At 52.7% G+C, this 15,506-nt stretch overlaps 2 protein-coding genes across 2 annotated transcripts; both read right to left on the bottom strand.

Annotated features, from left to right (window-relative positions):
* Positions 1-338: 338 nt before the first annotated feature.
* On the bottom strand, positions 339-1,322 carry LOC135320193 (melanoma-associated antigen 8-like). Its single transcript, XM_064482897.1, has one exon. It carries the CDS (start codon positions 1,320-1,322, stop codon positions 339-341), a length of 984 nt encoding a protein of 327 aa, XP_064338967.1.
* Positions 1,323-11,979: 10,657 nt separating this feature from the next.
* Positions 11,980-14,466, bottom strand: LOC105106000 (melanoma-associated antigen 10). Its single transcript, XM_064482715.1, has 4 exons — positions 14,258-14,466; positions 13,300-13,382; positions 13,079-13,147; positions 11,980-13,004 (listed from the first exon to the last, which is right to left on the bottom strand). Exon 4 carries the CDS (start codon positions 12,924-12,926, stop codon positions 12,126-12,128), a length of 801 nt encoding a protein of 266 aa, XP_064338785.1. The 5' UTR covers positions 12,927-13,004; positions 13,079-13,147; positions 13,300-13,382; positions 14,258-14,466; the 3' UTR covers positions 11,980-12,125.
* Positions 14,467-15,506: the final 1,040 nt, after the last annotated feature.

Raw genomic sequence — 15,506 nt, 5'->3', positions numbered from 1 at the left:
AAAGAGCAAATCTCTTGTGTTTGAACTCGATAAGGATACAGACATTGTGATTAATGTCATTGACAAAGTTAGATAGTGAAGCTTATTAAATCTTCTGATACAAGGAACACCACTGAAAAATTCCTACAGGAAACAAAGATCAATTTCCATGTCATCATAAGGGACGGGAGGAGCCCAGAGATGCTGTGCACCGTGTACCCCCAACTGGCCCGGGCTGTCACCCCTTAGGAGGCTGCCTGCTCGCTCTCCAAACACACAGTGAAGGATGGACTCACTTCCGGCCCGACAGGAGAAGCTGCCGGACAGGGGCCTGGAAGGAGCCCGGCTGCAAGTCTGGCTCAGGCCCCCTCTTCCTCATCACTCACTCGCTCTTCAGACAGGGACGGGAAAGAACTGGGACCCCTTCTATTGATCCTGAGGAAATGTTCCAGGACTTGCAGCTTGCTGGTCTCCGCGTGGGCCCGTGGCCCCCACAGGAGCTCGTAGAGAGGGGGATCGCTGTTGGGCACCTGCCGGTACTCCACGTACCCCTCCCGCACCCACACGTTGGTGACGAGCTCCCTGGGCTCCCCGTTGATGCAGTGCTCCCTCCCGGGATACACCCCCATGACACTCAGTGCTTCCCACATCTTCTCCTCAGTGGCGCACTCTCCCTCCAGGAGGATCACACCCAGGAGCATCACCAGGAGGCCGTTCTTGGGCATGCTCTGCCCATCGCCCAGCATCCCGTCACAGGTGAGGCCCAGGGTGGGGACCAGGACATACGAGTGCTCCCTGGGGTCCACCTCCTTCACATCCACCCCAAAGGCCAGCTGCACACACTCAGAGGCTTGGTTCAAGACCGCAGGGAAGTGGTCCTGGTCATCTCTGAGGACCGCATTCAGCATGTCTTCCTTTGTGGTCGGCTCCTTTGAGCGGTACTTGAGGAGCAGGAAGCTCACCAGTTCAGCCACCTTCAAATGGAGTGGGTCTGGGTGTGAGGACTCGGCATCTGCGGGGTCCTGGCCGGTGCTGGGCCTCTCCTCATCTTGGCTGCTGGAGGTGCTGTCTTCCGACTGGCTCCATGGAGGGGCGGCATCGTCAGCAGTGGGGAAGGAGCAGACACCCCGTGGGCTCTGCGGGGCACTGGGTGTCCCAGAATCATCCACCTCCTCCAGGGTGTCCAGGAACAGGACGGAGGAGGAGGAGGAGGGAGACATGGGGGATGCATCCGCCACCTCCTCAGCCCCAATCTGCTGCGCAACCACCACATCCTCAGCCTCTCTTGGGTCCTGAAAGTCGGCTTCAGTCTGGTGGAGGTCACTCATCTGAACCCCAGTCATGACGACTGGTGTCCGCGCCGACAGGAGTGGAGGCAGGGATGACAGATGGGGACCCACGGGCCTGGGGAAGAAAGGGAATGCCGGTGGCTCGGGCTGAGAAACCCACCCTGAGGGGCTCTGACAAAGGCGACTTACTGGTCTCCTCTTCAGGGGTGCCCTCGGCCTCACAGGGGCTCTCCTCCTGGTGGACGGTTGCCTGTGAACCTGACGGGGGAAGTGAGGCAACTCCTCAGGGTGCAGCCGGCATAGCCTGAGGTTCTGGGGGCGACAGGGGGTGTGTGAAGTGGATGTTGGCCTTGTAGGGTCCCCTCTGTTCCGGGAGCCCCCGGGTACACACTCAGGGCCCACACCTCACCCGGCACTGCCGGCCTCCTGTGCTCTGTGACCCGAGGACACGTGTCTCAGACCTAGGCCTTCACCTCCCGGTGTCTGGAGCCACTGGGAGAGAAAGGAGGGGAGACCTCGGGTCTACACGGTGGCACAGCCCTGGACCCGCGTGGTGGCAGGAGGCCTGGGCTCTGGCAGGTTCCCACTCTTCTAGCACGGGAGGTCCTCTCCGCGCTAGCTCAGGGTCCTCACCGGGACTCCAAGCGGGACCTGGGATTCTGCTCTCCAAGGACCTGAGGGCCGCTCCTTATAGCAAGTCCCCGGCCTCTCTCAGCCCTGGATGCGTAAGTCAGGACACACCATGTGTGTTCATCCTGCCTGGGGGCCTCCCAGGGCTGACAGCAGGGGCAGGATCAGTTGCATCCCCTCTGTTCTGGGGTCTCGGGTCCCCTTACTCCTCCCTCGGGTCCTCACCTTGACTCCTGGCAGGACCTGGGATTCCCCTCTCAGCCCACCTGAGGCCCCGCCCGTCATACCAGGACGCCAGTCCCTCTGTGACCCGCATTTCAGGAACTGCTGCCTGAGGTCATCCCGCCCTATGGCCTCCCAGGACTGACTCTGTTCTGGGGTCCAGGGTCCCTCAGTGCTCCCTCGCGGTCGTCTCCTTCACTCCCACTGGCACCTCAGATTCTCTTTTCCACAGACCTAGGACCTCCCCCACCCCCCCTTACACTATGTCCCGAGTCTCTCTGACCGAGTTGCGGAAGTCAGGACACTCCGATTGGGCTCATCCCGCCCTGGGCCCTCAAGACGGCTGACAGCAGGGGCACATTTATGTGGAATGGCCTCTTTTCTGGGGTCTTGGGTCCCCTCCCTCTTCCCTCAGGGACCTCAATTTGAGTCAGGCGGCATGTAGTCTCCCCTCTGCCCACTGCAGGCCCCGCCCCTCATACCAGGACCCTACTCTCTAAGAGACTGGGATGTCAGGAAATGTCACCTGTGGTCATCCTGCCCTATGACCTCCCAGGACTGACTCTTTTCTGGGATCCAGGGTCCCCTGAGTCCTCCCTCCGCGTCCTCACCTTGACTCTCGGCAGGAACTGGGATTCCCCCCTCAGCTCACCTGAGGCCCCGCCCCTGAAATCTGGTCCAGTTTCTCTGAAGCCTGGATGTCAAGAAATGCTGCCAAAGGTGATCCCGACCTATGACGTCCCAGGACCGACTCTGTTCTAGGGTCCAAGGTTACCGCAGTCCTCCCTCACAGTCCTCGCGTTCTGTCCTGACAGGTCCTCAGCTTCGCATTTCCGACCTGAGGCTTCGCTCCTCGTACCAGCGCCCCAGTCCCCAGTCCCCAGTCCCTCTGAGGCCCAGTTGTGGAAGTCAGGGCACGCTGCCATGTGCTCGTCCGCCCGGGGCCTCCAAGGGCTGACTGATGGGGTAGATATCTTGGGGTCCCCTCTCTTCTGGAGTCCTGGGCCTCGGTCCTCCCTCAGGGTCCTCACTGTGACTCCCGCCAGGAACCGGGATTCCCCGCTCAGCCCACTTGAGGCCCCGCCCCTCATACAGGTCCCCAGTCTCTCTGAGTACGGGATGTTCAGGGAAATGCGACTGTGGTCATTCCACCCTACTGCCTCCCAGGACAGACTCCGTTGTGGGGTCCAGGGTCCCCTCAGTCCTCCCTCCGGGTCCCCACTTTGATGCCCGGCAGGAACTGGGATTCTCACCTCGGCCCACCTGAGGCCCCGCCCCTCAAACCAGGACCCCAGTCTCTCCGAGACCCTGATGTCAGGAAATGCGGCCTGGGGTGATCCCGCCCTATGACCTTCCAGGACCGACTCTGTTCTGGGGTCCAGGGTCCCGCAGTCCTCCCTCACAGTCCTTGCTTACTGTCCTGACAGGCCCTCAGCTCCGCATTCCCGACCTGAGGCTTCGCCCCCCATACCAGCGCCCCAGTCCCTCCGAGGCCCGGATGCGGAAGTCCCGGCACGCTGCCATGTGCTCGTCCACCCGGGGCCTGCCGAGGTAGAAATCGTGGGGTCCCCTCTCTTCCGGTGTCCAGGGTCTCGGCAGTCCTCCCTGAGGTTCCTCATTGTGACTCCCGCCAGGAACTGGGTTTCTGCCCTCAGCGCACCCGAGGCCCCGCCCCTCATACCAGGTCCCCGCTCGCTCTGAGACGCGGACCCGGATGTGAGGAAACGCTGCCCGAGGTGATCCCGCTCTACGACCTCCCGGGACCGACTCTGTTCTGGGGTCCAGGGTCACCGCAGTCCTCCCTCTGGGTCCTCACCTTGACGCCAGGCGGAAACTGGGATTCTCCCTCTCTGAGCCCCCCCCTCCCCGAACTTACACTAAGTCCCCGGTCTCTCTGAGACCAGGGTGCCGCAGTCAGGACACACCACGTGGGCCTGTCCTGCCCTCGGGACTCTGGATGGCTGAGAGCAGGGGCTCCTTTCTGTGGGATGGCCTCTTTTCGGGGGTTCTGGGTCCTCTCCGTCCTCCCTCGGGGTCCTCACTTTGACTCCGGTGGCTTGTAGTCTCTCCTCTGCCCACCTGAGGCCCCGCCCCTCATACCAGGTCCCCAGTGCCTCTGAGAGCCCGGACGTCAGGAAATGTGCCTGTGGTCATTCCACCCTATGGCCTCCCAGGACAGACTCTGTTCTGGGGTCCAGGGTCACCGCAGTCCTCCCTCAGAGTGCTCACCTTGACTCCTGGCAGGACTTGCGAGTCTCCGCTCTGCCCCCTTGAGGTCCCCCTCTCTAAATTAAGTCCCCCCTCCCTCTGAGACCCGGATGCGGAAGTCAGGGCTCGCTGCCATGTGCCTCCTAGGGCTTTCAGCAGGGCAGGTTTCTCTGGGTCACCCCACCCCACGCCCTCATTTCTCCATCTGCATGCTCACCTTGGGTCCTATCAGGCCCTGGGCCCTCCCTCTGCCCACTTGAATTGCCTTCCCTGAGAACCAGGCCCTCCTCCTCCTAGTCCCCCGAGAAGCCTGGCCAGGATCCCCTAGGGCGGAGACGGATCCTGTGGGGCCTTCGTCCTCCCTCAGGCCCCTACCTTGACTCCCTGTAGGGCTGGGCTTCCTCTGTGCCAGTCTGGAGCCTCCTCCCAGACCCAGGCCCGTACCTTTCTCAGACCTCCCAGGCAGAAGTCAGGGCACATCACATCCAGACGCCATGCCTCGGGGTCTCCCAGGGCTGAAATCAGGTCCAGGCTGGATTCCTCGGACCCCCTGGGGAAGATGCCCCTCCCCATTACTCGCTCCTGAAGTTCCTAACTTGGCTCCTGGGTCCTTGATGAAATGCTGGTTGGGCCGGCTCCCTCCCTGTCAGCTCTGAGCTTGTGTCTCAGATGCACCCCTTGCAGAAAATGACTCTGAGTCCTAGACTCCATGCTGGGTGGGGAGCTGCAGCGCCCCTGACCGCCGCGGAGGGTCAGAGAAGAAGCACCAGCCAGCCAGACTGCGGAAACGTTTCCCTCTAAAAGGCAGCGGCTGAGCAGCCGGACTTGGGGACGTCCTGCTCTTTCGAGGTTATCTAACATTTCATAGTTCAGAGCACTGATTTTCATTCTCTGAAGCCTCATTCAGAGTCAGAAATACATTTTACATCTCACCAAGTTTCCGGAAAGCATAGCCACTCTTAGGCTGCCTGATTCACTCCGATGCTCCATACTCTTGTTTCTTGTCCAGACTTCCTCTGCTATTTAAATGGTCAATTTTGAAAAGGACAGGCCTCATCCACTAAGGTGATTTCAGGTGGTTATTAGCACAAATTCCGCTGCCCTTAATCATCCCATCCTTCACACTGCCCTGATATTTCCCCATGGCTTCTGGCCTCTGTGGCCAGAGATGCTGAGCTCTCTCCCAATTTTCACAGTGAAACAAGGGTAGAAGTTTAAACTTTTCCTCTTACCCATCCTGCCATCTGCTTTTATCCAACACACACAGACACACACACACACACACACACACAGACACACACAGACACACACACACACACACACACACACACTTAATTTCATTCTCCCGTGTAATTTTTTCCGGGGTTGATTTTGGAAACGGAAGACAAAATCTCAAGATTGACTGTCATCTTGGCAGATAAACTTATAGCACTAAATCTGTGGGGGGAAAAAGACAGAAAAAAGAAAAGAAAGAGAGAAAGAGAAAGAAAAGAAAAAGGGGAATTGATACGGTCACAATAGTTTATTCCCCATCAGTGGATATGGCATACTGCTCTTTTGGGGAGCTCTTCAGCCTGAATCTACCAGGAAACTTGTATAACGCCTCCGTCAAGACCTTGTATACATATTTGTTAGGCTTCTTTTTAGGTAACATTTAACTTTTATTGCAGTTATAAATTGAGGTATTTTTCTGTTACATGTTCTAAATAGTCATTGCTTTTGTATGGCAAGGCTCTTGGTTTTGCTGTGGTGATCTTCCATCCACTATTCCTCTGAAACCTCATATTCATTTGACTCTTCCATGGGCCCATTCCTTTGAATCTGCTTAGATACGTCATCATGTTGTGACGAGGAACATTCATTCTTTCTTTTCAATATATGTATTTCTTATTTATTTTGATATCCATAGCTCTGGCTTTCCGTTTCAGGGCAGCTTCAGAAATCGGAGGTGATCACATCTTTTTAGGACCTGTTCATGACAAGAATGCTTCTAACATTTCACATTTCTGTATGCTTGCTGCCAACTGTAGGAAAGGAAATTTACCTTCCAATCTTACCTTGCTAAAGTTCCTACCATGAACTTGTGCTGAATATCTTTCAAAGGCTTTTCTGTCTCCGTTGACCTGATCAAAACTTTTTTTCTCTGCGGATTTGTTAACACAGGGATTTACACATGGAAGTATTTTTATAATGTTCAATGTTTACGTCTTGAACACAGCCTGTGCTCTGGTCTGTCTTATGTCCCTCTGAATTCATATGCTAAAATTCTAACGCCTGATGTGATCGTACTAGGATGTGTGACCTTTGAGCTTTGAGAAGTATTAATTTCACAAAGGAAGAACCCTCCTGAAAGGGATTAGTGCCTTATCAAAGGGACTCAGAGAGGTCCCTCACCCTTTCTGTCACGGGAGATACCAGGAAAAGTGTATTACCCTGAAGAGGGACCTCACCCAACCATGCTGGCACCCTGAACTTGGACTTCCAGCCCGAGGACGGTGAGAAAGAAATTCCTATCTTTTATAAGGTCTGCAGTCTATGATAATTTGTCACAGCAGCCCAAACAGACTAAGACAGACTGTCTGTTTATTTCACTGCTATGTTGACTATGTTTTTCATTTGATTTGGGTCTTTTTCTGTGTGAGTGACTTTGGCCTGGATGTTTATACAGCTTTCACGCCTTGATTCAAATACCAAAACAAACACACAAACAACGAATCCTACAGCTAACCTCATACTTAATAGTAAAAGCCTGAATGACTTCCTTCTAAGACTTACAAAAGCCCAGGGTGTACATTCTTAAGCAAATTCTTTCGAGGCATAGAAGACATGGAAGTCTAGACCAATGTAATGAAGCAGGTATAAGAAAAAAAAAGATAAACAGATAGGAGAAGGAAAAACAAAACAGTCCCTATTAGAAAATGACATCAACATCTGCCTAGAAAATTCCTAAGTGCGTTTAGCAAGGTCACTGGACATGAGAACAATACAGAAATATTAATTATATATTTTTGTACACTATCATTGTTCTTAAAATTGAAAATTGGAAAAAAAGATCAATGTCACTTATAACTAAGAACTAAGAAACGTGGAACGAAATCCTTAGTATAAGTCCAACAAAATATGTGTGAGATATGTATGCTGAACACCACAAAACACTGATGAAAGTCATCAAGAAAGAGATAAATAGAGAGATGTGTGGTTTTCATGAATCATGAGTCAATATTGTCACGATGTTAATTATCCTCACGTTGTTCTATAGAATCATCACGATCACAAGGAAAATCCCAGCAGGAAGAAAACAGTTTGGTAGTTCTTCAAAAGCTAAACGTAGAAATGAACATATGACCCCTTAATTCCATTCTTAGGTATCTACCAAAAAGGCTTGAAACTAGATACTCAAACAAGTACGTGTACACGCATGCTCATTGCAACTCTTCACAAGAGCCAAGAAGTGGAAACAGCCCAAAAGTCCATCAGTGGAGGAATGATTAAACAAATTGTGTCATGTATCTATATCTATAGCTATAGCTATATATCTATCTATATGTATGTATGTATATGTATGTGTATATAGATACATACGTACCGTGGAATCATATCCAGCCATAAAAAGGAATGAAGTCTGGTATATGCTATGATATGGTCATATCCTCAAAAACATGATACCAAGTGAAATAAAGCAGACACAAAAGGTCATATATTGTATGATTCCATGTGTACGAAATATTGAAACTAGAGAAATCCATGGAGACAGAAGTTAGATTACTAGTTGCCAGGGGCTTGGGACAGGGAGAAGCTGCTTAATGGGCAAGAATTTTCCATTTGGGGTGATGGGAATGTTTTGGAAATGGGTAGATGTCTTGGTTGCACAACTAAATGCCACTGAAGTGTTCACTTTAAATGGGTTAATTTTGTATGAATTTTACCACAGTATATTTTTTAAATTCCAGCAGGATTTTTTTCTAAATATAAATGTCTGATTCCCAAATGTATTATGAGTAACGTCTTTATGTAAAGTCAAAGAACTAGAATAGTCTAAACAACTATGAAAAGAGAGTATCAGTATCAAAGGTCCCACACAATTTAATGTCAAGACTTTACTACATAACAGGGGGTGCAATCTTTTCATGTGGTTTTGGTAGATTTTGTGTGTCATATAGCTTCTGTTGCAACTATTCAACTCTGCTGTTGTAGTGCAGAAACAGGCATAGGTAACGTGTAAATGAAGAGGCATTGCTGTGTTCCAATATGAACTTTGCTTACAGAAATAGGTGGCAGAAGGAGTTTGGACTATTAGCCATACTTGGCCAGTCCCTAGTGTTATTAGCAAAGGGCCAGTCAAATGGGCCAAATGAACATAACAGAAAGTCCAGAATAGACCTAACAAAAGTTGCAAAGCAATCCAATTATGCTAGAATAATTGGACATGTATGTGTGTGTGTGTGTGTGTGTGTGAGATGTGTGTGTACGTATGTCTGTGTGTGTGTGTGTGTGTGTGTGTGTGTAAAACACTGAGAAACAAAAACCAGAGATCTCAACCCACACCTCAAAAATGAAGATAGGCTTAACTGTATGGATGAAAACTAGAATGCTTATAGAAGAAACCATAAGAGAAAATCTTTGTGATTTTGGTTCTCTAAGATTTTTGTAAAATTTATAGAGTCAAATCGGAATGATGAAAATGTTCTGGAATTAGATAGCAGTGATGGATACAAAAATGTGTGCAGTTCCTAAAAGCCGCTCTGAACTGTACACTTTAGAAGGGTGATGGTAAGGTATGTCAATTATTTCTCAGTAAGACAAAAGTGCCCCAGACTCGAACGATTTCTGACAATCTATGTCTTGCCCAGTATACACCAGAGATGTCTATCAGAGAATAGAAAAAAGTCACTCAAAGGTTCGAAATCTTTCACTCTCCACACTGCAAGTTACAGCAGATGGCAACTTCATTAACCCATCTACCTTAGAAGTGTATTGTTATGAACATGCTTGCAAAAGCTGCGTCTGCTCTTACAGTCCCATAGATTTTGGATGGTTGTGTTTTCATTTTCATTTACCTCCAGGTATTTTTGATTTCCTCTCTGATTTCTTCAGTGACCCACTGGCTGTTCAATAGCATATTGTTTAGCCTCCACCAGTCTGTGGGTTTTGCAGGGGTTTATTTGTATATGACTTCTAGTCTCAAAGAACTGTGATGGGAAAAGTTGCTTGATGTGATTTCAATCTTCTTAAGTTTGCTGAGACTTTTTTTGTGATCTAGCTTGTAATGTATCCTGGGAATGTTCCATGCACACTTTGAAAGAATATCTATTCTGCTGCTTTGGGATGAAGTGTGTGTGTGTGTCTGTGTGTGTGTGTGTGTGTGTGTGTAAATACACATACAGTTATTTATAACATAGATATATAAAGTCCATCAGGTCTGAAGTGTCATTAAGGCCAGTGTTTCCACATGGATTTTTTTGTCTGGATGATCGATTCATTCATAGAAGTGGGGTGTTCCAGTCTCCTACCATTATTGTGTTACTGCCGATTTTTCTCTTCATGTCTGTTAATACTTGCTTTCTGTATTTAGGTGCTCCTGTGTTGGGTGCACATATACTTATAATATTATATCTTCTTTTTGGATGGATCCCTTCATCACTTTGTAATTCTTTGTGTCTTGTTACAGTCTTTGTTTTAAATTCTGTTTTGTCTGATACAAGTATTGCTACCCTGGCTTAGTTTTTATTTCCATTTGCATGGAATAACATTTTCAATCCCCTCACTTTTAATCTATGTATGTCTTTAGATCTCAGTTGAGCCTCTTGTAGGCAGCATATATACATGAGCCTTCTTTTGTAGCCATTCAGCCAGTCTATGTCTATGATTGGAGTATTTAGTTCTTGCACAATTAAAGAGGTTATCAATCAGTAGATTCTTATTGTCCTTTTGTTAATTGTTTGGGAATTTTTCCATATTTTTTATTGAGTTCTAGTCATTTTACAATATTGTGTCAAATTCCAGTGTAGAGCACAATTTTTCAGTTATACATGAACATACATATATTCATTGTCACATTTTTTTTTCGCTGTGAGCTGCCACAAGATCTTGCATATATTTCCCTGTGCTATACAGTATAATCTTGTTTATCTATGCTATATATGCCTGTCAAGATCTACAAATTTTGAAATCCCAGTCTGTCCCTTCCCACCCCCCGCCCCCTTGGCAACCACAAGTATGTATTCTATGTCTATGAGTCTGTTTCTGTTTTGAATTTATGTTCTTTTTTTAGATTCCATATACGAGCAACCTCATATGGTATTTTTCTTTCTCTTTCTGGCTTACTCCACAGCACGTTCCTGCCCTGCCCTCTGCAGTAACGCCCACAAGGCCGGCGGGCTGGCAACGTGCTCTCTGGCCCTGAAGCCAGGACACAGGCTCAGCCTCGGAAACTCAGCAGCCCTCCACGGGACCGGAAGTGCCCGAGCACCTGCTCAGGTGGCATCAGGGACCCTGAAAGCCAGGACCTTCCTGTGCGGCAGGCAGCAGACTAGACACAGAGGAAGGACGGTTAACTAGTTTCTCTTTGCAAATCAGGCTAGAATACCCACCAAGAACCATCTTTCATCTCCAAGGAGGATTCTGAGCTGTTTTGTATTCAGCCTCGGCGGGCGTTCCCTCCCTGCGAATTCCAGGACCATTCCGCACCTATGGCTTTGGAGTCTGACCATCGAGGGGAGCTGAGCCATCAGTGTAAGTGTCCAGCAGACCGTTTCCAAGAACACACCCCAGTAAATCCTACCCCGCGTTTGGGGCGGTTACCAAAGCTCTTCAACTATATACGCCAGGACGGAGTACACTGGGAGCCACATCAAACGCCACTCCTCCCTGCATTCGGAGCATTCTGAGTGTCCTAGCAGCTCAGGCAGGATAACCAGGTCTCTAAGCATCCCTGAACAAAGTGCATCTTCCCCTCTCGCCCAGGAGATGTATCCACGATCCCAGAGGGACTGCTCACAGCAACCTCCCACCTGACACGTTCCTCTCACCACTAAAAGTGCCGTCTGCACGTCTGCCTGCCGCCACCACCCAGCTTCATTACCATCACCTCCCACAGAAGGACCCCCGCCCCCAACCCCAGCTTCCCAAAGAGAAGAGCAGAGGCTCGGTGAATGTGTGCGGATGAAGTGAGACGGTGAGCGGGGATCCTATTGATTCAGACTGATTTTCTCCTACTTTCTTAAATAACCCGTGGAAATCCAATTAAACATAGGGATATTACACGTATAAAATGACAAACAAGAAGGGATAAGAAGCGAGTTAATATTTTTACTTTTATTGTTCTAAATCTTCCCTCATCTATATTATTGCTAATTACTCTCACATTTCCCAAACAATTCTAATTGCAATTCCATATTATGTCATCCAGGATGACAGGAAAAAAAAAAAAAGAGAGACAGATTTCAGTCTCCTTTACAGAAGAGGAAAACTGTTGTGTTTGAACTGGATAAGCACACACACGTTGTGATCAATGTCATTCACAAAGTTAGATACTGAAGCTTATTAAATCTTCTATTAACAGGAACAGCACTGAAAAACACCTACAGGAAACAAAGATCAATTTCCACGTCACCATAAAGGACGGGAGGAGCCCAGAGATGCTGTACGCCGTGCCCCCCGAGCTGGCCCGGGCCCTCACTCCTTCCAAGGCTGACCGCTCGCTCTGCAAACACAGAGTGAAGGATGGACTCCCTTCCTGCCCGGCAGGAGAAGCTGCTGGTGGACAGGGGCCTGGAGGAGCCCGGCTGCAAGTCTGGCTCAGGCCTCCTCTTCCTCATCGCTAGCAGCCTCATCTGACAGGGATGGGAAGGAACTGGGACCCCGTCTACTGGCCCTGTGTACATGCTCCAGGACTTGCAACTTGCTGATCTCCGCGTGGGCCCGGGGGCCCCACAGGAACTCGAAGCGAGCGGGATCGCTGTCGGCCACCTGCCGGTACTCCAGGTACCCCTCCTGCACCCACGCTTTGGTGATGAGCTCCCTGGGCTCCCCGTAGATGAAGTGCTCCCTCCCAGCACGCAGCCCCAGCTTGCTCAGTGCTCCCCACACCTCCTCCTCAGGGAGGCGCTCTCCCTCCAGGTGGATCATGCAAAGGAGCATCACCAGGAGGCCGTTCTTGGGCATGCTCTGCCCATCGCCCAGCATCCCATCACAGGTGAGGCCCAGGGTGGGGACCAGGACATACCAGTGGCCCCCGGGATCCACCTCCTTCACATCCACCCCAAAGACCAGCTGCATGTACTCAGAGGCCTGGCTGAAGACCGCAGGGAAATGGTGCTGGTATTCTCTGAGGAAGATACTCAGCATTTCTGCCCTGGTGGTCGGCTGCTTCCTGTGATACTTGAGGAGCAGGAAGCCCACCAGGTCAGTCACCATCGAAGGCTGTGCATCATGGAGCAGGGACACGGCACAGGCAGAGTAGGAAGAGGAGACTGAGGAGGAGGAGGACCAGGGGGATGCGCCCCCCTCCTGCTCAGCCTCCATCTGCTGAACATCCATGAGGCCCCGGGAGTCTCTGGGGTCCTGAAGGTCTTCCGCAGCCTTGCGGAGCTCACTCATCTCAACGGGGGGCACGATGAGTGGTGTCGGGCAGCCGAGAGGAGCGAGGGAAGGGGTGACAAATGGAGACCCAAGGGCCTGGGGGAGAGAGGGTGTGTCAGCAGGCTGGGCTGAGAAACCCACCCTGAGGGGCTCTGACAAAGGCGACTTACAGGTCTCCTCTTCAGGGGTGCCCTCGGCCTCACAGGGGCTCTCCTCCTGGTGGACGGTCGTCTGTGAACCTGACGGGGGAAGTGAGGCAACTCCTCAGGGTGCTGCCGGCACCAGCCCGAGGTTCTGGGGGCGACAGGGGGTGTGTGGAGTGGACGTTGGCCTTGTGGGTTCCCGTCTGTTCCGGGAGCCCCCGGGTACACACTCAGGGCCCACACCTCACCCGGCACTGCCGGCCTCCTGTGCTCTGTGACCCGAGGACACGTGTCTCAGACCTAGGCCTTCACCTCCCGGTGTCTGGAGCCCCTGGAAGAGAAAGGAGGGGAGACCTCGGGTCTACACTGTGGTACAGCCCTGGACCCGCGTGGTGGCAGGAGGCCTGGGCTCTGGCAGGTTCCCACTCTTCTAGCACGGGAGGTCCTCTCCGCGCTAGCTCAGGGTCCTCACCGTGACTCCAAGCGGGACCTGGGATTCGGCTCTCCAACCACCTGAGGGGCCCTCCTTATAATCAGTCCGAGGTCTCTCTGAGACCTGGATGCGGAAGTCAGGACACACCACGTGTGCTCATCCTGCCTGGGGGCCCCCCAGGGCTGCCAGCAGGGGCAGGATCGGTTGCGTCCCCCTGTTCTGGGGTCTCGGGTCCCCTCACTCCTCCCTCGGGGTCCTCACCTTGACTCTTGGCAGGAGTTGAGATTCCCCTCTCAGCCCACCTGAGGCCCCGCCCGTCATACCAGGACGCCAGTCCCTCTGAGACCCGCATTTCAGGAACTGCTGCCTGAGGTCCTCCCGCCCTATGGCCTCCCAGGACTGACTCTCTTCTGGGGTGCAGGGTCCCTGAGTGCTAACTCGCGGTCGTCACCTTCACTCCCAGGCGGCCCTGAGATTCTCTCCTCCGCAGACCTGAGCCCCCCGCCTCCCTTTCTCTATGTCCCCAGTCCCTGTGAGACCCGGATGTCAGGAAATGCCGCCTCTGGTTATTCCGACCTATGGCTTCCCAGGACTCATTATGTTTTAGGGTCCAGGTTCCCTCACTGCTCGCTCGCAGTCGTCACCTTCACTCCCAGGGGGACCTGAGATTCTCGCCTCCGCAGACCTGAGATCCCCGCCTCCCTGAGATCCCCGCCTCCCTTTCACTATGTCCCCAGTCTCTCTGAGACCCCGATGCGGAAGTCAGGACAAACCTCGTGGGCCTGTCCTCCCCTCGGGCCTCCGGACAGCTGATAGCAAGGGCGCCTTTCTGTGGGGTGGCCTATCTTCTGGGTCCCGGGTCCCCTCAGTTCTCCCTCAGCGTCGTCACTCAGGCGGCATGTCGTCTCCCCTCTGCCCACCCGTGGCCCCGCCCCTCATCCCAGGACCCCAGTCCCTGTGAGACCCGGATGTCAGGAAATGCCGCCTCTGGTTATTCCGACCTATGGCTTCCCAGGACTCATTATGTTTTAGGGTCCAGGGTCCCTCACTGCTCGCTCGCAGTCGTCACCTTCACTCCCAGTGGGACATCGGATTCTCTCCTCTGAATATCTGAGGGTCCCCCCATCTCACACAAAGTCCCCGGTCTCTCTGAGACCAGGGTGCCGCAGTCATGACACGACACGTGGGCCTGTCCTGCCCTCGGGCCTCCGGGCAGCTGATAGTAAGGTTCCCTGTCTGTGGATGGTCTGTTTTCTGGGTTCCGGGGCCCTTCCTTCCTCCCTCAGGGTCCTCACTTTGACTCAGGCAGCATGTGGTCTACCTTCTGGCAACCCGAGGCCCCGCCCGTCATATCAGGACCCCAGTCCCTCTGAGACCCGGATGTCAGGAAATGCCACCGGTGGTCACCCTGCCCCAAGGCCTCCAAGGTCCAACACTGTCCCGGGGTGCAGGATCCATCCGTTCTCCCTCGGGGTCCTCACTTTGACTCAGGCGGTATGTAGCCTCCCCTTGGAACCCTCGAAGCCCCACCCCTCATCCCAGGACCCCAGACCCTGTGAGACCCGGATGTCAGGAAATGCCGCCGCTGGTCACCCTGCCCTAAGGTCTCCAAGGACCAACACTGTCCCGGGGTGCGGGATCCCCTGTTCTCCCTCAGGGTCCTCACTTTCACTCAGGCAGCACTGGCCTCCCCTTGGACCACCCGAGGCCCCGCCCCTCATCCCAGGACCCCAGTCCCTCCGAGACCCGGATGTCAGGAAGTCAGGACCCCACGAGTGCTCATCCCACCCAGGCCCTCCCAGGGCTGACAGCAGGGGCGGGGATCTGTGGGGCTCCTTCTGTCCTCCCTCAGCGTCCTCAGCTTCAGCCCTGGCGGGTCCTGGGACGCCCCCTTGTTGACCCGAGCCCACACCCTCACACCAAGGCCCTCACTGCCCTGACACCCCCAGGGGAGTCTGTGGACGCACATCAGGCCACCAGGCCCAGGGCTTCCCAGGACTGTGGACGCCAGGGGCTGAGATG

This window comes from Camelus dromedarius, chromosome X (assembly GCF_036321535.1).
Source record: "Camelus dromedarius isolate mCamDro1 chromosome X, mCamDro1.pat, whole genome shotgun sequence".
NCBI lineage: Eukaryota > Metazoa > Chordata > Mammalia > Artiodactyla > Camelidae > Camelus > Camelus dromedarius.
This window is presented reverse-complemented; position numbering and strand designations above follow the sequence as displayed.

Coding starts and splice junctions, on each gene's coding strand:
- LOC135320193 (XM_064482897.1), bottom strand. CDS start 1,322: ATGACTGGGGTTCAGATGAGTGACCTCCACCAGACTGAAGCCGACTTT.
- LOC105106000 (XM_064482715.1), bottom strand. CDS start 12,926: ATGAGTGAGCTCCGCAAGGCTGCGGAAGACCTTCAGGACCCCAGAGAC.